This window comes from Maylandia zebra, linkage group LG16 (genome assembly GCF_041146795.1).
Source record: "Maylandia zebra isolate NMK-2024a linkage group LG16, Mzebra_GT3a, whole genome shotgun sequence".
NCBI classification, from domain to species: Eukaryota; Metazoa; Chordata; class Actinopteri; order Cichliformes; family Cichlidae; genus Maylandia; species Maylandia zebra.
In genome coordinates, this window is record NC_135182.1 from 19,613,113 (window position 1) to 19,633,605 (window position 20,493).

Consider the following 20,493-nt stretch of genomic DNA (forward strand, 5'->3'; position numbering starts at 1 on the left):
ACAATAAACCTTGAAAGATAAGCATTGTTATATTAACTGAGGATTCTGAAATCAAAACAAGAGAAAATCCATGGACCGTGACACTGTGCCGTTTATGTAAAAAAAATGTGACATTTATGCACATTGAAAGATCTTGTGGACAGTGATGAGTAAAAAGGAGCAATACCACAGTGTAATGATATTTGACGCGAGAAAAGCTCCTATAGGAAAATAATAACATCAAGAAGTTTTAAAACACTGGGAGATACTGGTATCTTTGATGCTCCTGAGTCACTGTGCTGGCAGTCTGAATACATTTTAAATATATCTTATATTCAGGTCATAATAGCTCAAGTGATCCTGTTATGATAAACAGTTTTAACTCTTAACTGCAGGCGGCAGTGTAAGGTAATTAAATGGCTACATTTCATCAAGTTCTGTGTTTTGAGAGCCTTAAATAGTTCAGTTTTCCCCTGTTTTACCTCAACTGCAGTTTAATTTAGAGGCAAGTACCACCATTAAATGTTCACTACATTAAATAGCTTTAGTTACCTGCAAAATCAGTTTAATAATGGAAATGCAATTAATGAAAAAATGGAAAATACATAAAATTTCAATACATCAACAAATGTATTTTTGTGCAATTGTGTAATTTTGTATGTAATTTTCATATTTTTTGTAAGGATGTACTTTGTCCTCAGCTGTATATATATATATGCATTAAAATTAGCTTCACTCGGAACATAAATAAATGCTTAGTGTAAACATTTAGATGCATAAATCTGAAATATCCCCTTCTGTTTAATAAGCATGTGATACAGGGAGTGCAGAATTATTAGGCAAATGAGTATTTTGTCCACATCATCCTCTTCATGCATGTTGTCTTACTCCAAGCTGTATCGGCTCGAAAGCCTACTACCAATTAAGCATATTAGGTGATGTGCATCTCTGTAATGAGAAGGGGTGTGGTCTAATGACATCAACACCCTATATCAGGTGTGCATAATTATTAGGCAACTTCCTTTCCTTTGGCAAAATGGGTCAAAAGAAGGACTTGACAGGCTCAGAAAAGTCAAAAATAGTGAGATATCTTGCAGAGGGATGCAGCAGTCTCAAAATTGCAAAGCTTCTGAAGTGTGATCATCGAACAATCAAGCGTTTCATTCAAGATAGTCAACAGGGTCGCAAGAAGCGTGTGGAAAAACCAAGGCGCAAAATAACTGCCCATGAACTGAGAAAAGTCAAGCGTGCAGCTGCCAAGATGCCACTTGCCACCAGTTTGGCCATATTTCAGAGCTGCAACATCACTGGAGTGCCCAAAAGCACAAGGTGTGCAATACTCAGAGACATGGCCAAGGTAAGAAAGGCTGAAAGACGAGCACCACTGAACAAGACACACAAGCTGAAACGTCAAGACTGGGCCAAGAAATATCTCAAGACTGGTTTTTCTAAGGTTTTATGGACTGATGAAATGAGAGTGAGTCTTGATGGGCCAGATGGATGGGCCCATGGCTGGATTGGTAAAGGGCAGAGAGCTCCAGTCCGACTCAGACGCCAGCAAGGTGGAGGTGGAGTACTGGTTTGGGCTGGTATCATCAAAGATGAGCTTGTGGGGCCTTTTCGGGTTGAGGATGGAGTCAAGCTCAACTCCCAGTCCTACTGCCAGTTTCTGGAAGACACCTTCTTCAAGCAGTGGTACAGGAAGAAGTCTGCATCCTTCAAGAAAAACATGATTTTCATGCAGGACAATGCTCCATCACACGCGTCCAAGTACTCCACAGCGTGGCTGGCAAGAAAGGGTATAAAAGAAGAAAAACTAATGACATGGCCACCTTGTTCACCTGATCTGAACCCCATTGAGAACCTGTGGTCCATCATCAAATGTGAGATTTACAAGGAGGGAAAACAGTACACCTCTCTGAACAGTGTGTGGGAGGCTGTGGTTGCTGCTGCACGCAATGTTGATGGTGAACAGATCAAAACACTGACAGAATCCATGGATGGCAGGCTTTTGAGTGTCCTTGCAAAGAAAGGTGGCTATATTGGTCGCTGATTTGTTTTTGTTTTGTTTTTGAATGTCAGAAATGTATATTTGTGAATGTGGAGATGTTATATTGGTGTCACTGGTAAAAATAAATAATTGAAATGGGTATATATTTGTTTTTTGTTAAGTTGCCTAATAATTATGCACAGTAATAGTCACCTGCACACACAGATATCCCCCTAAAATAGCTAAAACTAAAAACAAACTAAAAACTACTTCCAAAAACATTCAGCTTTGATATTAATGAGTTTTTTGGGTTCATTGAGAACATGGTTGTTGTTCAATAATAAAATTATTCCTCAAAAATACAACTTGCCTAATAATTTTGCACTCCCTGTATGAATATTTGTGCATTGTCCCTGTAGGACCTTTACTGGTACCCGGATACTGCAAGCATGAGAGTTGGGTAATGTTTTGGATGTTTTGTTATAATGAAATCAGCTTGTACGTTGGCCATAAGAATGTGTTTAATAGGTGCACAGTTAGTATTGAGATACATGTTCAAATAGATGTTTTTGTTATTGGAAGAGAGACTTAAGCAGATTGATGTACAGAGAAAAGTGGATACTTATTTATTCTACTGACAGCTAAATAACAGTAAAAAAAAAATCCATTGAAATGCATGGGATATCTGAAACAAAACAATTCAACATTTTGCACCAAAGCCACATATTGCAGAGTCGTACCTAATAACAATATATAACAAAAATGTGAAGGGGCAAAAAAAAGTGTCCAGTTCAAATGAATGAAAGCATCGGTTGTTTTTAAAATGATTCACCATGGCACTGACATTTTCCCCAAAGAGAGCAATATGGTGACCTTTCCTCATGCCACATCTCCAATTTGAGATGTGTCAGTGTGACAAATCAGATAAGGCTGAGCTAAAGCCTCAAAAAGACTGGGGAAACAGAAAAGAGTCAATTATTCATGACTGTTTTGTTTTATGACAGCTACTAGAAAAAATTTTGAATTTGCCACAGGTGCTATCTATCTATCTATCTATCTATCTATCTATCTATCTATCTATCTATCTATCTATCTATCTATCTATCTATCTATCTATCTATCTATCTATCTATCTGACATATAATTAGAATATTTATTTATACATTCAATTACTAACTGGTTACTTGTTCTATTTCAAGAATTAAAATGAACATTTTTATATATTTTAGGTTATATTTTCTGTTTAAAAAAACAGTCTGTCTCCATGTCCTTAGGTGTAAAACAATCAAACCTAACAAAACAAGGCTATGAAAGAAAAACAATATATTTAAACACAACAACAATTAAAGGTGCATAAACAAATTAAGAATGAAACGGGCTGCTAAATGACAATATACGCAATAAAAATAGAAATATGACTTTGAAAAGTAACTATCTTATAATAAACTGTTAATGATAAAAGAATTGATAGATAGAAGAAATAATCATGATTAACCGAAAATTAAACATATGCAACTTTTAATCTGCTGCTAACAATATGCTTTCTATAAACACCATCATTCGCTGAATACCACCAATATATATATATATATATATATATATATATATATATATATATATATATATATATATATATCTAGATAGATAGATAGATAGATAGATAGATAGATAGATAGATAGATAGATAGATAGATAGATAGATAGATAGATACACATATATACACATATATAAATGTGTGTGTGTGTGTGTGTGTGTGTGTGTGTGTGTGTGTGTGTGTGTGTGTGTGTGTGTGTGTGTGTGTGTGTGTGTGTGTGTGTGTTTTGTTTTGTTTTTACAAATAATATGACAAGTAGAAAATTGGCATACATGTGCCAGTGATAAAGTCCAGCACAACCACCATGTCTGGACTCAGAGTAAGCATTTTTTTATATCTCTATAGTATAAATATTTGACTTTATAGCAAAATGATGGTCTCTGCTCTGTCTCCCTCCATTTCCTCTCTGACATCCTATCTCGGTTAGCATCCATCGTATTTGACCTTGAGCAGACCTGTGAGATTGCATGCTACTGCATCTGCTTCATATTAGTAATATACATATACAGGTTTTTAATACCTTGTACAAATTATATTTTTATAACTACTTTTCTTCCAAATAAATGGACAAGACGTCACACATATATATTTGTAAAGTTTTTGTTTGTTGCTAAATTCTCACTTTCCAATGCCTTTTTCAAAATATATATATACATTCTTCGTTAATTTGTTTATATTTGTGTGGGAACGAGTGCTCTCATGAACATAATCCACAAAACTCACATAGTTTTATTGCTGTTCCCTTGGTAACAAGCAAACCCTTGCCCTTTTAGCCTACTGGCACTCGTGTGGATCGTACCACTTTGCGGACGTAGGGTGGGTGTCAGAAAATAGAAGTTAAAGAATGCCTACTTTTTCCCACTATATTATTATTTTAGAAATCAACTTAATGTATGAAATGTCTCTATACAATAAATTACGCCTTACGCTCGGTTGAAACGTCATATGCTGAATTAATGGCTGTTTTCAGCCTTCGCATCGCACCCAGGGACACCCCTTTATCACACTGAACTGACGGTCGTACAGTAAGCTGTCAAAAGCTTGTTGCTTAAATCTGTGCAGCGCTACAAACTAAAGAAATTAGGTCGGAGACGTGGATGAAATAACGAGCGGTAATTCTCAGAACAGGGCGAGAAATAAAGAGGCTATTGAGAGGAAATTTCGGGAACACTTGACATATTGTTTTCGTTAGTTGGGTTGCCGTTGTCCTAGCTGGTGCGTGATTGTCGTATCCTCTGGGAAGCAGCTCGTTCGTGATGATGAGGTAAGCAGGTCCTGTCTTTCTGCTACCAGTGTGGCTAATGCAAGCTAATGCATGTTAATGTGAATGTATTTCTGATTGGGTTGTAAAGCTGACACTTAAGCATCCTAGCAGTCTCAAACTGTGGTAATAAAACTGCGTGATACAAAATAGTGGCAGTTAGTTGACTGCCATTGTACTAGTAAGCCTTAAAGTATTTTCTTACAGCTTTTAATCGAATTACAGTGACACAATATGATTGTATTTGTTGTTATGGTACACCTACAGCGGTGCTTCTTATGTGCATTTCCTCGTTTACTCTGAAAATGACTACATTTTTTTAAAAAAGTAGACAAAATGATTCCTACCTGGGATACTCGGAAGTGCCATTAAGACAACGCCATCCATCATATTGTCAGCAGTAAGTGGCTACACCCCTGAACTGAGAAGGATGCTGAAATTATTTAAATGTTACAATTAGAACTGAAAGATAACACACACAAAACAAAAAAGGCGTATTTCTATTTACATTGGGTTATTACGGGTTTTTAATACCAGCATACTGACCTGCACCTAATCCAAGGTATGGAGCTAATAACTCAGGCCTGTATTTATGATAATTAACTGTAAAGAGTGTTTAGGATATACACTTATGGGCTGCATGCTCTGTAGTCATGTTTGTGCAGAAGCTTTGTGCAAGCTTGCAAAATAATTTATTTCACATGCATCATTGTTCATCCCTGCAGCAGCAAACTCTGGAGGCATGGATCAAGTGTTGAATTCCACGTTCTCCAAGTAATCAGATTGTAATCATAAATAAATGGTCAACAGGAAGTTTCACATGGCAGATCAGATTCTTGTTCCCTATTGGACAATTTCTAACTGGGAGGGTCTTCCCAGAGGCCAGCTCCCAGACAGGAAGGGGGTGGCTGGAAATGTTTTAGTCAGAGCCTGGCAGAGAGTCTGTTTTTCTTGCTGTGAAGAGAAAATCTTTAGTCACTGAATCCATGGGACAGAAAGAAGGGTAAGAGTTGTTTTTTCTTGTCAGTATATTTAGAAGTCAGCAGCTTGAAAGTTGTATCTCCAGCCTAGATTCCAGGAAACAAGAACAAGCATTTTAGTGCCGAATGAAGTGAGAGAGGTCGGTTTTCCTGCTCTGTTTCCTGACTTGCGCCTAAAGGAATTTGCTGCAGCGTACTGTTAGACCAAGGGTTGCTGCAAAAGAAAAGGAAGAGCAGCAGAGCAAAACAGCTTTTGGAGTGCAGTATTTACTGATAGCTTTAGTTGATTTTAGTAGGATAAAAAAAATCAAATCATGCAGATTTAATCAGCTCATGAGTTGTCCACCTTTTCTGTCTGCTCAGCAACTTCCTGTGTAGTTGCAGGTCTGACTACGCAGTTTGTGTTTGACTCCCAACCAGCTTAGCAGTACATAGAGAAGTAGAAAAAAATGAATTGGCTGCAATAACTGTATGACTCTTATAAAGTGCAATTAATGGATCCTGATGAACAAACTTTGATGCAAATGTGTCATAACCGTGTTTCAGCAAAACTCTGATTGTGTGATCTGGTGCCTTTATAAAATGCTAATGCTTTTATTTAGGCAGCATAACCTGGAAAAGAGTGAAATGTGTAGGCATAAAACATCTGTATTCCCTTTGGATTTCCCACGAAATGATGAGAAGGAGCTCCATGGTGAAAGATAAACGGATTTTTTTATGCCTGATTGCAAAATGTATGACTTGTGCTTTGCTGATTCAAACCTATTTTGTGTAGTTGTATGAGTTTAAATGGATGGCATCTGCCACTTCATTGTAATTCAGTTTATAGAGGAGGCAGACTAATGGCTTTAAATAAAGACAGGAACAGATGTGAGGTGGTGAGTGATTTGCAGGTGTGTGCAAAGTCTCTTTTCTTGATAAAACGCTGACAGCTTTGTATGAGCTGAACTTTTATTACTTACAGAGGAGTTCTAACAATGTGAATTGTCTGCTCTGCACTATTGTCATGGGGGCATGTTGGTGCAGTGGTTACCTCACTGCTAGAAGGTCCTGGGTTCGAACCTGTCTTTCTGTGGGGAGTTTGTTCTCATATTTTACATAACATCTTAACGTATCTTAATATGCCCACTGAACAGACTAATGATGCTGTAATCACAATTAAGTTTAATTTCAGTAATATCCCTGTTTTCTTTTCTTTCAGATTACAAACAGATAGTGCCTTTGAGAAGATATCTCTGACCTGAAGTTGGTTCATGTACATTGCTGCCCCTCGCTTCTTTTTTAAGTTGCAGTCTCATGCACCAACACAGGATACCTCAGCTCAAGCCCTTTGTCGCTGGTTTGCACACTTTCAGCACCTAAAAGAATGAGAAATTCAAGCCATAAAATAGAGGATAACAAGACGGAGGCTACTGACCAGCGCACATACGACAGAGTAACAATTCTGTGTTGAGATCATTGTTCACTCTCTGTGGGCGTTCTCGGCTGTGGAGTATACACTGCAGTCTCTTGCTGTAAAAAACACAGTTGTTCTTGTTTCTAGGATAATTTTTCTTTGATTGGCTAGTCATCTGATTTTTCTGCTCCTTCTGATGGGGGAGTCATCTGGTTGTTTTAACAAAGAAGCAGACTGTATTCAGAGCTAAAAGCTGAGATTAAGCTACAGCTTCTGGTGAATTAGTCTTTCAACAATAAGAGTGACTTTTAAAAGTTGCTTTAAAGTTACAACTTTTGGACATGGCGTTAAATATTTCTTCAGCGAGAGACACAAAATGGCTAACTCTGGAAGTTTGTCGACAGTTTCAGCGAGGAAACTGTTCACGCAGTGATGAGGAATGCAAATTTGCTCATCCGTCGAAGAGCTGCCAAATTGAAAATGGAAGAGTCATAGCCTGCTTTGACTCACTGAAGGTAAGACATATTAATGATCTTCTATTAAGTGTCAGAAAATAATGCCCCTGTATAAAGGAGTATGAAAGTAAACTAAGACTAAAAGGAAAACTGGATTTTGTTGCTGTTTGCTAGCAGTGTAACTGTGTAAGTTACTTATATGCTTAATAATGTAGTGCTGGAAGTACGTGTCAGTTATTCGTTTATAAAAGTGAAAGAAAAATAATTATTTCTTGGGTTAGAAAAAATTCAAGCATGCTCATTTCCCATGTTAAGTGGTGATAATAGAGAAATCAACTGTTAGCATCACTGTTGTATAGTCAGGTGTAAGTTTAATATTGAATTCTCAGAGCCCTTCAGTGCATTAACCCTCCCAAGCATCCAGCCTCATTTCCCATATTGCTCTACTATTTGTGAAATCATGGGTAATACCACTATTTCCCAAAGATTGTACAGTAAAATCTAATCACTTATCCAGAGGATTTAGGTGATAGAAGAAGAAAAAAAATCTGGCAGCCAGATGGATTACAGTCAGTTTATTCTCCTGCTTGCTCAGTTGCCCTGAATGAGGTGGGGGCATCCTTAATCCACTCTCACACATTCACCATCACACCAAAATCCAGCTTTGCCTCCAGGACTATCCTCATGTTGACTCATCTCCTTACCACCTTGCTACAAGTTTTTACATAGCTTGCCTGTAACTCCCGTGGACATGGGCCCGAATGCATTCATAGAATGAATCTACTTCATTCCTTCATATAAAAACATTTATTGTTCATCTTGATTATTATGACTGTCGGTGAGCTGCACCACTCTGCAGTCCGTCTTCCCTTTTCATAAACTAATCATCCCTCTTTGGTATGGTAGGTCCAGCCTGTTGGCTAAAAAAGCGACCGGAGTCTTCATTCAGAAATCTAATTGATACATTCAGATGCCAACAGAATAATGGAACAACAGATTAATTGGGTGCATATCTGAAAGGGGGGTTTTATTAGTTCAGACATTGGCTTTATGTTGTAGATAAGTGGCACCAAGCACTTTTCAACTTATCAAAGTGATTAGAGGTTTCCATAATATTTATTTTACTGCAAAGTAGTCGGCCAGAAATCTGTAATTTCCTTTGTAAAAGATTGTATTACATTTTGCTCATAAAATATTAAGGTGAGAACAGCTCTCTGCTTTGAAAAGAAAAGCTACAACTGCAACTATCTGCATTACCTTCATATTGATTAATATGGAAATTTAATGATCATAATTATAATAGATTTGAATAGAACATTTCAAGAAACTCAAGAAAGAGTATAAATAAATTACATTCATATATAAAAATGATCTAAACTGATTGTCCTGTTCACAAGTAAAGTGCTTGTTTTATTTGACCAACAAGCAAATATCAAAACTACTTAATTTACTGTTACATGAGATAAAGGATACCCTAAAATGCCTTATTTATGATTTTTATTTGTCAAATTAGCTGAAGATTTTCTAACAAATGTTCATTCGTTGCTCTAAATAAAATGTGCAGTTTATTCAGAGCCAGACTAAAATGTTTTTTCAACAGGGTACCTTAAGGGGAGTATAGAGTTTCTACTGGAATTTCGAGAATGAATGTCAAGCTGTGCTTTTCCAATTTTTAGGAACTCTGTCTAACTATGTCAAAGTTTACAATGATGTTTTGTAGTATTGAGCCCTTGTTTGCTTAGTGAGAGCTAGCCATTCAGAGACGTGTTTTCCTCGTATTTTTCTCTTGGCTTTCCTGCTGACGTTGTTGCCATGCGATTTTTGTTCAATTCAGGGTTGTGAGTGAGAAGGACATGTCAAAACAATTACTGTTAACTTTCCCATTCACCAGTGAATCCTAACACAATTGATGTCATCATGTTGAAGAATATGCACACTCTTTGGTATTGTAAGTAGATCCTCGTGGCTTCTAATAAAGCACCCGACAGTACTGTTGATGTCCAGATGTAACTGATTCCTTTTACTTGCTGTTTCTACAGTTTTATTGTAGGCGATACGTTTTTGTTATATATCAGGGCTAAAGTTCAGTACCAGCAGGCATTACTTCTGAAAATTTTCTAGGGCTAGATGCTGAAGATATAAAGTCAAGTCATTCCTTGGTTGTTGTATCTCCTTGTTTGGTTCATTCTGTGAGTACTACATTTTTTCTTTATAGATAAGACAAATTAATAACCAGTATTCAGAATATATATCTAAATGAATGTCAGAAGAAATTTAAATGAGCAGACATGAGTCTGAGAACTTGAATATATAGGAGAGAGAACGCTCATCTCTTATTAGGTTAATATAAATGCCTGAGTGGCAGGGATGGCTTTGATTGGCTCATATTGAGGGTAAAATAAATAAATAAAGGGTTTTTCAGGTTTTGTATTTAGGGTTAAAAACAAACCGCTGAAATATACCACCGTTAAGGCTAAATGAGTAAAAAAAAACCTGTGTAATTAGCCAATGCATGTTGTAATGCACAGTATATGCTGCACAAGTGTTGCATTCAAAGCTGATGTTCAGTGACTGTGCAGTGAATGATTTTGGATAGTAGGTGGGTCGGGTAGGATTGAGAATTGTGTAGTCTGTGAAATTTTCATGGGAAAAATCATTTAACCTGCTGATTAACACTTCTGAGTACCAGCTCTGATCTGATCTGTGAGAGTCTAAATAAAGGATGTAATGCAACACATAATCTGCAACAGTTTATTCTTTTGCATTTTTCAACACTAACTGTCTGCACTCCAAGTAAAGTCTTGTGCCTGACTCAAGAAAATTTTGACATCCATCATTGCAATGTAAAATGCTTTATTCTAGCCACGACTAGCTGTCACGTCATGCAACACAGCACCGCTGACAGTGGAGCCTGAGTGGGAGAGCTGTGGAGAAAAAACATGTTGACGATTACGTTTCTTTGAGACAATCTTACAGGATTTTGATGAAAATAAAACATTCATTTTTTTTCTCAGTCTTTTGATTCAGCAACATTTTTAGTCTATCAGATTGTAAAATTTCTTTATGATATGAATGAAAATGCTTCTATTTCACTTTATAATTTCTCTGAATGCAGGGCAGATGCTCAAGAGAAAACTGCAAGTACCTTCATCCACCTTCACACTTAAAAACCCAGTTAGAGATAAATGGGCGCAACAACCTCATCCATCAGAAGACTGCAGCAGCCGTGCTTGCCCAGCAGATGCAGCTCATGATCCCTGGACCCAGCCTGCAGCCTGTGGTAAAGTCCTGGTTCAGGAGGAATTTTAAGTCAGTGTGATGTTGATGGATGGCATTCTCACACATAATATGTATGCTCTTCCCTCATAGCCAACATTTACACAGGGACTTGGCACAAACGCTGGTCTCGGTTATGGTTCATACATGACACCATTAAGCCATGGAATGAGCCTCATTCCTTCAGACATCCTCTCCAGCACTCCGGTTCTTGTTCCAGGGAGCTCACCTGTCTCAGTCCAGTGCTCCTCCTCTTCCTCCTCCTCTTCCTCTTCTTCTCCCTCACAGAAGCTTCAGCGTTCAGACAAACTAGAGGTATTCATGCACACCAAGGCGTGACTTCACATAAAAATACATTAGCGCTTATGCGGTTTCACATGATCTGGCTACACATTTAAAAGCTGAACTCCTCTTGCTCCTCTCAGGTGTGTCGTGAGTTTCAGCGAGGAAACTGTGCAAGAGGGGAGACAGATTGCCGCTTTGCTCATCCCAGTGACAGCCCAATGATTGACACCACGGATAACACTGTCACTGTTTGCATGGACTACATCAAGAGTCGCTGTTCCAGGGAGAAGTGCAAGTATTTTCACCCGCCTGCACACTTGCAGGCCAAAATCAAATCCAGTCAACAACAAATCAATCAGACAGCAGTGGCAGCACAGGCCGCAGCTGCAGCTGTGGTAAGTCAGAGTGTTATCCTTCTGATGATTGATAAAGTGTTCATCATTGTTCTGTCTATGAAATTGCTGAATGTGGAGTGCTGCATATTTGTAAGCATTTGTAATGGTACATTCAGTGAAGTTGAATAGAAGCTCCTCTCAAAACTTTAAGCAGCAACTCCTGAAGTAGTTTAATATCAAAGAAATGCACCAGTATTTTATTTTTAAATAAAACTTCTTAAAGGTCACAATATTGATTTCCTATGTAAAACTTCAGACAGTTGAATCTGACACCTTCCTCTCACAGATTTACATAGTCTTAGCAATTTTAAATTGATCCTCTTCATTAAGTCTTACAGCTACAATTTTTCTTGGATTGTTTTTAAATTGCGTCATTAAGTATCATTAAATAGCCTTTAAATGTAATGCACAATCAGGCTTCTCACAATTTCTATTATCTTTTCTTTAGTGCAATATTAAAGCCACATTGGCTCACTAAATTATGCTTCTTTGGCCTCCATTCTACTTAAAAATCATGTCTAGCATACATCATCTTTTATGGTTAATTCTTTTCCATACATTTTTATTTAGGTTGTAGTTTAAGTTGTTAGTTGTTCTTATGTACTGTACAAGTTAAGGAGACATCTGTAATTCAAAAGCTTTAGTGTGAATGCAGTAAATGGAGCTCCACATTCTGTGCTTTGTGACATCAGGTGCATGGTTGTTTTAACTTTTGATTTGTGGTACTGCCTTTGCTACCTTCATAAAACCAAGCTATCTTTCATTTAATTATGAAACTGTTAAGTGCTTGCTGTGCATTATATCAGTATCCTGCACTTGGAGTCATAAAACCAGCGTGTTCCAAAATCCTTTTGTGTGCATAGTAGGTTTTGTTAATATTTTAATACCTTTCATTTTAAGCATTGTTCTCAAACTTGACGTATAGTTTAAGGTTATTACACCCTTGTTATTATAAGTCTTTGTTGCCAAAATGATTCATTAACTGTACATGTTGACCTACTAATTAAGGAATCTTTAGTTTAATGTGTCCTTACTGTGCATGAATATTGTGTTTTATGTGGTATACTACATTCAGGTTATTTTTGTTTTGTTTTCCCCTTCTCACCTATCCACAATGCTGTCCTCCATGATGCACCTCTGCTTGCTGTTACCTGTATGTTAATACGCTTGAATCCCATTGGCCCACTGCCATCATGTGCTCGCTGCCTGCTATTAAAAGACTCAGTCGACTGCCAAAGCAATGAAGCGACCCCTCGAGGCAACTGTAGACCTGGTACTTTCACCTTTTGCTTTGCATGTAGCTATTAATTGTACTGTGAGAACTTTTCATTTTTGTCATTGGGGTTTACGGCTTCTTCAAGTCTTATATTGCCCTTCTGTACATGATCTGTCAGCATGGGTATTTTTAAGTGCTCAAGTTGTCAAATAAGTTTTGGTGAATACATTACACCAGTCATATCTGTGGTAGTTTTCTTTTTCATTGTGTCATCTTTATATTTTAGTCATGTGTATCATTTTTTAAACATAAATACTAACATATCCTTTTAAAGGTGTGCGTAACAGAAATATGGGAAGTGTCTTATTGCCTCTTGTCCCTTTCCAGGCCTTTCCCCATAGTGTTCTGCAACCCCTACCAAAGAGACCAGTTCTTGAGAAGAGCAGCTGGGCCGGCTCTCTCCTCAGCCCCAGTTTGTTGCACTACCAGCAGGCTCTGGTCAGCTCACAGACTCTGCAGCAGCCCACTGCAGCATTTTATCCCACAGGTGAGCTTCCAAACCTGCTATGACTCCATGGCTAAGCTAGATTTCCGTGTCTGTCTCAGGGCTTATTGCCGTCAGATATTGTTCGCAAATATCACATCATGTATTACTGTTACTTAACTGAAGAAATTTGCAGGATCAGCAGCACTCCTTGTGAACAGGTCTGTTATATCAAAGCTTTCAAAAAAGGGTGTGACTCTTAATCCTTACACTAACAGGTTTTTGACATGTCACTGCAAGATTCTTGGCTTTATCATAGCTTATAATTAAACTTTGTTAAACTCATATTACGAAAAGTAAGACTGTTATGAAAAACAGTTGCTCTCAGTTACTCCAGTAGAACCAGTAAACTATTAAAGATTGAAGCAGTGGTTACAAAGCAAATTGATGACCTCTTAACAACCAGGGCAGGTTCTTCAAGGCAACAGGTGTGCTATATGTCAGTTGGCAAGTCATGGTCATAGACACACCTATATGGGGAGAAATTTGCCTCAAAGAATTACAAATGTGTACAGTATGACACACACGCGTAAACTAAGATTTACAAATGCATACGTTTAAACCTGACTAAATACTGATCATTTACACACAATTTGTTAAGTTCAGCTTCACAAATCGGATAATTTTCTGTGTATACAAATGTCTAAAACTACACGTAACATCCCTCTCGCTCACTTACAAAACCATGTGAACTAATCGCCTAATATGCACACGTGGGCTTTTGAGACACATTTCACAAGGTCAGCTTTGCACAGATCCATATATGTAAGCTGTGTTCATGTTCTGGTGTAAAATTGGGATTTCCTTTGTTTTCTTTTGGTGGGGGGGGGGGGGGGGTCTTGTGTGTCATACTGTACATATTTGTAACCTTTTTTGAGGCAATTTCTCTCCATACACCTACACCTCACCTAATGCGACCAGTGTAAATGTCTGGTTTGAAAAGGTCTGTTTGCTTGCAGAAATTTCTCTTAAATGTATTCTATGTTAATGCGCCTGTTTTGTAGTTAGTGAACACTAACTACAAAACACTAGTTTTGTGTTACTCAGCTTGTATCCATCAGAACAAAACAATGCTGCATTAACACAATGGGCCTGTTTAATAAAGTAAAGATCTGTTTTTATGGGCTTACACCAGTATTGACCATATTAATGTATGTCGATTTTGATAAAGACCTTTTCTTTTTTCACCTGTAAATCACACAGGTTCTGTGTTGTGCATGACTCCAGCTAATGGCATTGGTAGGTGCCTCCTCCATGTTCTTCTTTAACCATGTCCTTTTGTAGTAAAGAATACATTACTTTGTCTGGATAAGGTAGAGTATACTTACTATTAACGGATGAGAAATCAACCCTTTGAACCAGGAAACTGGATGAGAACAAAAACTGAAAAAAACAAGAGATTACTTTAGTTTTTTAGTAAACATTTTTAGCTTTATGTTTCATTTTTTGCCTTTCTGATCAGAGCCCTGTATGTATATATGCTTGTAAAATTATTTTAAATAATCAAAGCACAGTAAAGAAATGTAAGCACTTTTGGTTTATTCTGGATTGTGATTAGGAAATTTGATCAGCATCCCATAGATTTACCTCATAGTTTATGCTCTTTAATGTTTTGTATTAATAGTAAAACTCTGTAAATGTTGTATTTAAAAAAACAAAACAACAACAAACAAACACATTGATCACCTCTGGTGGCATAGCTTTACATGCCATATCTTGTGGGATGCCAGATTATGGACAGATTTCCTAATTTTATCTCTTATCAGCCCTCCTTTTATGTTTTTCCCCTGCTGTCTCGCTTTGCTGTGTGATCACATGCCATCTGCTGGTCTAACCCAATGATGGCTTGCTGCTAATGTCATTTTGTATTTGCTTGGCAAGAGAGAGAGATACATTGCTATGGTTACCATAATGCTCCACCTCCCTTTTCATTGCTTTCATGGTTCCCTTCCTGAAAAAGTCCCCATGATGTACAGTGCTACGCCTGCTACTGTCTCTGCAGCAACTACTCCCGCCACAAGTGTCCCCTACGCAGCAACAGCACCAACCAATCAGGTTTGCTCCTTTTTAAAGCTTTCTGTCATAAATCCTTGAGCTCTAAATAAGTGCTTCATCTTTCAATCAGGGGAGTTGCTTCATCAGCGTAGAGATGCCCGGCTTGCATTGCAGCATTAAGCTTTCGTGTACCTCGTAGACCAACTAGGCTGCATCTCATCCTTTCCTTTAGAAACAAAACATATTTCTAGCTCTTCCATCTGCAAACTGTGGTGTCGCTTATATTCTCTATTGCATGTTTTATGCTTTGGTTGATGTCAGTGTCTTTTCCAACACAAGCTACAGTATATAGGACTTAACCATACAGTTCTTGATATTGGTTATGCTGACTTTCTGTGTGCAACGTCTTAATATAAGATTTTTATTATTCGTGTAATAAAAAATATTATTCACATTTCCTCAATTGGCTAGTTTGAAACATTTAATATTAGGATTGAGAGAGTAAATCTAAAGTATTTGGTATTCTTTACTTTGATTACTGTTGTCTTTTTAATGTTTAATGAATGAAGTCATATGGACATACGGATAAGTTAGTATTTAAACTTTGTCATGACCACTGGCATAAAAGTGTGGGGCTAAGTCAGAGTCAGAAGTTTTATTCATTTGAAAAGTCTTTTGAAACTGAAATTCTAAGTTTTGATATTTAAAATGTAAAAAAAAAACTGTTTAAAAAAAACAAAAGAATGATTTTATTTTGAATAAATTTGTTTTCTTTTTTTTTTTTTTTGTTAGTTTACGTTTATTTTTTTATTTTACATCTGATTTGATCATTTTCCGATTTTTAACCCTGGTTTTGTGTTGTGGGCATGTATGAAGGGGGAGAGGTGGGTGTAGACTGATGATTGACAGCTTCTGTGTCACATTTGTTACAAGTTTAAAATGAGCATTTTGATGGAAGATGGTCATCGCTCCTTTACAGGATGCTGCTGGCACCAGCCAACAGGTAAGAAACATGGTTTCCTGGATTATCCTATGATTGACTATATTGATGAGTGAATGTTTGTAACATATTGATATTGCAGGTGCTATGAACTCTTTTACATTAGGTTTAAATAAGGTGGGCGAGATTCTAATCTCAATATAGCTTTTTTGCAACCTACCACCCAATCAGATAACAGTATTCCTTGTTGTAGGGGTAAATTTTTTCCCCACATGTATGTATATCAATATGTTTCAAATATTGACCCATCAATATAGTCTATTATAGCACAATCTGAAACTGTGGCTGGTGCCGGCAGCATCCCGTGAAGGAGCAGTGACCATCTTCAGCCAAAATGCTCATTTTAAACTTGTAACCAACGTGACACAGGAGCTTTCAATCACTAGTCTACACGCACCCCTCCCCTTTGATACATAGCCACAACACAAAATCACGGTCAAAAGTCTGACACTGGAAAAAAAAAAGGGTTTGAAGCTGATAAATAGTTAAAACTGTTTTTAAAAATGCATAAAACAATTTATTCAATGTGTAAAATAATTCATTTGATTGTTTAAACACATTTTTTAATATCAAAACTTATAATTTCAGTTCCAAATCACTTTTGCAAATCAATAAAACTTTTAACCTTAAATTAGCTTCAAGGTCAAGCCGCATTTTTACAAAACTATGTATCAAGAGAATAAAGTTCATTTCACTTAAACTTTGTATTTTCATATCACTTAAGAGTGAGAAGTGAGTTCCTTAATAATCTTTGTCTTGTAACAAAGGCGATTGTAAAGTATACCTGTTGTGTGAAACTACTCAGTGACTTGTCTTTGCCTCCGAAACAGATCATCCTCAAGTAACCGCCAGAAACAGAAAGCCAGTGCCGTGTTGCTGCTGTTAAGGGTCCCGGGCAGCCATTCTGTAAATATTCTGTTAACAATACACACAAAATACAAGAGGCTGCATGTGGATAACATCGCCGACTTTATCTGACATTATGATGATGATGATGATGATACAGGTGTCAGAGAGATTGTTATTGTACACGCCTTTGCACCTGCTAACATGCACCTTCAACGATCAATGTGCATTATTTATTTGTTTCCTAAACTAATTCTGATAGGGTTATGAGTGCATTTAGCCACCAATCAAACTTAAATACAATAGATGCTACAGAGAAGTAAACTGGCAGTAGTGGCATAAAACTAAACAACAGAGATGTTTTAAATAATGTAAATATTTTAATCAGTTCTCAGTCTGTAGACAGTACCTGTTAATGTCAGGTGTAAAGGCGTCCTATATTGTAGATTATATTGCAGTTTTATCATCATCATATTCTTTATTGAATGTGTTATTTAAACTAAGAAAGTTTTGTTTTTGATGATAATGATTGCTCATCTAGTGCCAGATTTAACTTTTAATCAAAGAGAAAAGCACTTAATTTAACTTTAAACTTAACAAAAAATTGTGTATATAAAAAAAATGTAATCTAACAGCAGGTTTATGGATGTCCCTTTAAAAATGCTCTGAGTCCCTCTATACTTCACCCAGAGTAATGGATCAGTGCTCCACCTCCTGGTGTGCCTTTGCATTACATATACAGATTGTTTTCTGTCTTTTCTGAGAGAAATGAAATGTTTTATCCGTTCAAAGCAATTTTGTTTTTCTAATTTAACACCTCTTTAGTAAATGTGCATTATTGCTCAAGACAATTGCTGACTCACTGATGGATCTGTAAATACTTTTCACTTGTTCAAGTTGATATAGCCTCCACAGCCATGAAAGTCAGCTCAGTAAGAGTATGAAGTTACTGCTGCTCATATTCAAACTAAAGCTCTTGTGATCCTGTGAGGGTTGCGTGTTGAGTAGTGTCTCAACTGTTAGTCTTAATGTTGCAGTCACTTGTCAGTACTGTATTAATCGAAGGTTACAAGTGCCTAAACAGTTGTGCATGCAATGATTAAGTATATTTGAAAAGGTTTGTGTGGAAAAACACTCAGAAAATCTATTCCACTTAAGACATATACATTAGGATTAAATCTACGTGTTTTTGCAATACCATGTAAATGCAGTGGTATTGTGTGTGGACCTGTTAATTAGGCTTACAGTTTGTTTTCACTGATGCTTTAATGTGTATGTTATTCAATGTAATTTTCAATTTAATTTGATTTTCTTTCATTTTTCGACAAGAAATTAGCAAAAAGGGCAAAATACTTTTGTAGTAAAGTAGAAGGAGGCAAACATTTGGTGACATGTAGTCATGAGAGATTGACGCGGCATGATGCAGTTACTCATTGCTGTCTACTATTTAGCAGCAGACAGGGTGGGCATTGTGTCTGATTAAGAAAAATATTGTTTCTTTCTTTTATTAGAATTTTAGTTATCTATTTTGCAAACAAGGTGTACAAATAGAAACCTTTCATTGAATCTTTTGCATTTCTTCACTTTTTTATTATATATTTTCCTTGTGATGTTTTACATGTCAATAGAATTTACGAGCATAATTTTACTGGTGTAATATTAGTTCAAAATAGTTTTAACATGTATTCTTTTATTTTGTGATGAATGCAATTTATTAAAATTACTTTAGGTGTGCTGAGGGTTTCTCAAAGGACCTTGATCTGTTAGCCTATTAAAAGCGGTCTTGTGTCCAGGGATTGATGTTGGACAAAGGAGAAACTTAAAGCAATTCATCCTTTTTGCTGCCTGTAAGGGACAACAAGCCTTTGTATGACCAAGGCCATAGGATTGATTTTTATGTACAAAAGTGCATCGTACAGGACATGTTTTCCAAAAAAGAAAAGAAGTAATTTTCATAATGGTGTAACAGTAGTTTGTCATTTATTGTCTGATTTGCTGCTGAGGGCAATCCCAAGTTGCAGTGATGAAAACTGTATTTTGGTCGGTGGTAGATTAGCTGTATCTCCTCACAGTAATTAGATTACTTGGAAGAAACTTGGATATTTAACTTTATTATTATATGGTGAAACACTGTGGGTAAAACAGTGCATAAAAGAGAACTTTTGAAATGTTAGTTTCGTGTTTGTTAAGGCTTCCCTCTGCATGTTGAGCACCAAACTTAAAAATGTATTTGGCTTTCAAAATATAATTGCTTTAAAAGTTTAGACTGCTATTAGACATACAATATTTCCCCACTTATTTATTTTACTTAAAGGCATGTTTTTGAATGTTTGTGTTATGTTATGGCAAAACGTTTGAATGTCATGGATCCACCTGCACACAGAGGTTGTTTGAGATCTCGCCCAGTCAAAAAGATGTGAACAGTAAGAATGTTTGGTCTGACTGACTGATGGAAACACTTCTCATAAGCACTTTTTCTACAGTCAGACAACTGAGAAGACAGGCTTTGTGTGAACTTTGCCTTACCTTTGGTGTATTACTGAGTCTGTATTTGTTCACTAATTATGATTTCTATGTCGTCTAATAAATAGAATAAACTTCACTGAACCTTTCTCTTAAATTAAGATACACACATTTCTAACATGAGGACATTATTACATTGTAACGACACCTGAAATAGCTGATATTGATTGGCTTGTGGGGTTGGCTAGCATTTTATTGCAACCTGTCATATTTAAACACTGAAGCTTCTCGTTAAGATGTCACGCAACAGCTATTTGGATCCATCCTGGTCTGAATGCAAACATTTTCCCCAAAAGTAATTGTGTATAATTAAACATTTCTTGTGGATATTTTTTGTTCCTGTAAATTCTAAATTGTGTACAATCTGATATTAAATATACATAAATAAATATATGAATGTCGTGTAAATGCCATCCTGTGAGCTGTGTTTAATTTTGCAATGCATCAGCAGTAGAAACCACGTGTCATCCTCAGTGAGCATGTTTTCATGTTTTTGTGTTACAATTTGTTCAAACAGCTGTCCTGTGAAATTGTATTTATCACTATTAGTGAAAGCTAAAGTAGTCAATTAAAAAGACTTACCTGGCGGTTTCAATTGGAGTGTGTTACATAGCCTGTATTGCTCATTATCAAAGAATAATAAAGGTTTATTATATTTTTTTTTACAAGGTGAGTGACTTTTCACTCTCGAGTCGGATCGCAGCTAAATTTTTTTATTTTTTTTTAATGCAGCGTTACCATAGCAACAGCATCCGGT

The 20,493-nt window shown here is 36.7% G+C and overlaps 1 protein-coding gene and 1 long non-coding RNA gene across 8 annotated transcripts; one reads left to right on the forward strand and one right to left on the reverse strand.

Annotated features, from left to right (window-relative positions):
- The first annotated feature begins 4,564 nt into the window (after window positions 1–4,564).
- On the forward strand, window positions 4,565–17,336 carry LOC101474989 (muscleblind-like protein 2a). Of its 7 annotated transcripts, none has more exons than XM_076874982.1 (11): window positions 4,565–4,828; window positions 5,154–5,225; window positions 7,007–7,716; window positions 10,772–10,936; window positions 11,026–11,247; window positions 11,358–11,612; window positions 12,832–12,885; window positions 13,216–13,375; window positions 14,576–14,611; window positions 15,333–15,427; window positions 17,198–17,336. In XM_076874982.1, exons 3-11 carry the CDS (start codon window positions 7,543–7,545, stop codon window positions 17,210–17,212), a joined length of 1,176 nt encoding a protein of 391 aa, XP_076731097.1. In that variant the 5' UTR covers window positions 4,565–4,828; window positions 5,154–5,225; window positions 7,007–7,542; the 3' UTR covers window positions 17,213–17,336. The 7 variants fall into 7 exon arrangements, with proteins under 7 accessions (XP_076731097.1, XP_076731098.1, XP_076731096.1 ...); XM_076874983.1 differs by having other exon boundaries at window positions 5,157–5,225; XM_076874981.1 differs by lacking the exon at window positions 5,154–5,225.
- Window positions 14,624–20,451, reverse strand: LOC143412976 (uncharacterized). Its single transcript, XR_013093513.1, has 3 exons — window positions 20,319–20,451; window positions 17,152–17,282; window positions 14,624–14,755 (listed from the first exon to the last, which is right to left on the reverse strand). It is a non-coding gene; the product is annotated as an uncharacterized LOC143412976 (long non-coding RNA).
- Between the last annotated feature and the right edge of the window lie 42 nt (window positions 20,452–20,493).

Excerpts from the sequence above, each read along its gene's own strand:
- LOC101474989 (XM_076874982.1), top strand. The coding sequence starts at position 7,543 with ATGGCGTTAAATATTTCTTCAGCGAGAGACACAAAATGGCTAACTCTG. Across the intron at positions 7,717-10,771 it reads CCTGCTTTGACTCACTGAAG|GGCAGATGCTCAAGAGAAAA; the intron begins GTAAGACATATT and ends CTCTGAATGCAG. Across the intron at positions 11,613-12,831 it reads AGGCCGCAGCTGCAGCTGTG|ACTCAGTCGACTGCCAAAGC; the intron begins GTAAGTCAGAGT and ends TGCTATTAAAAG.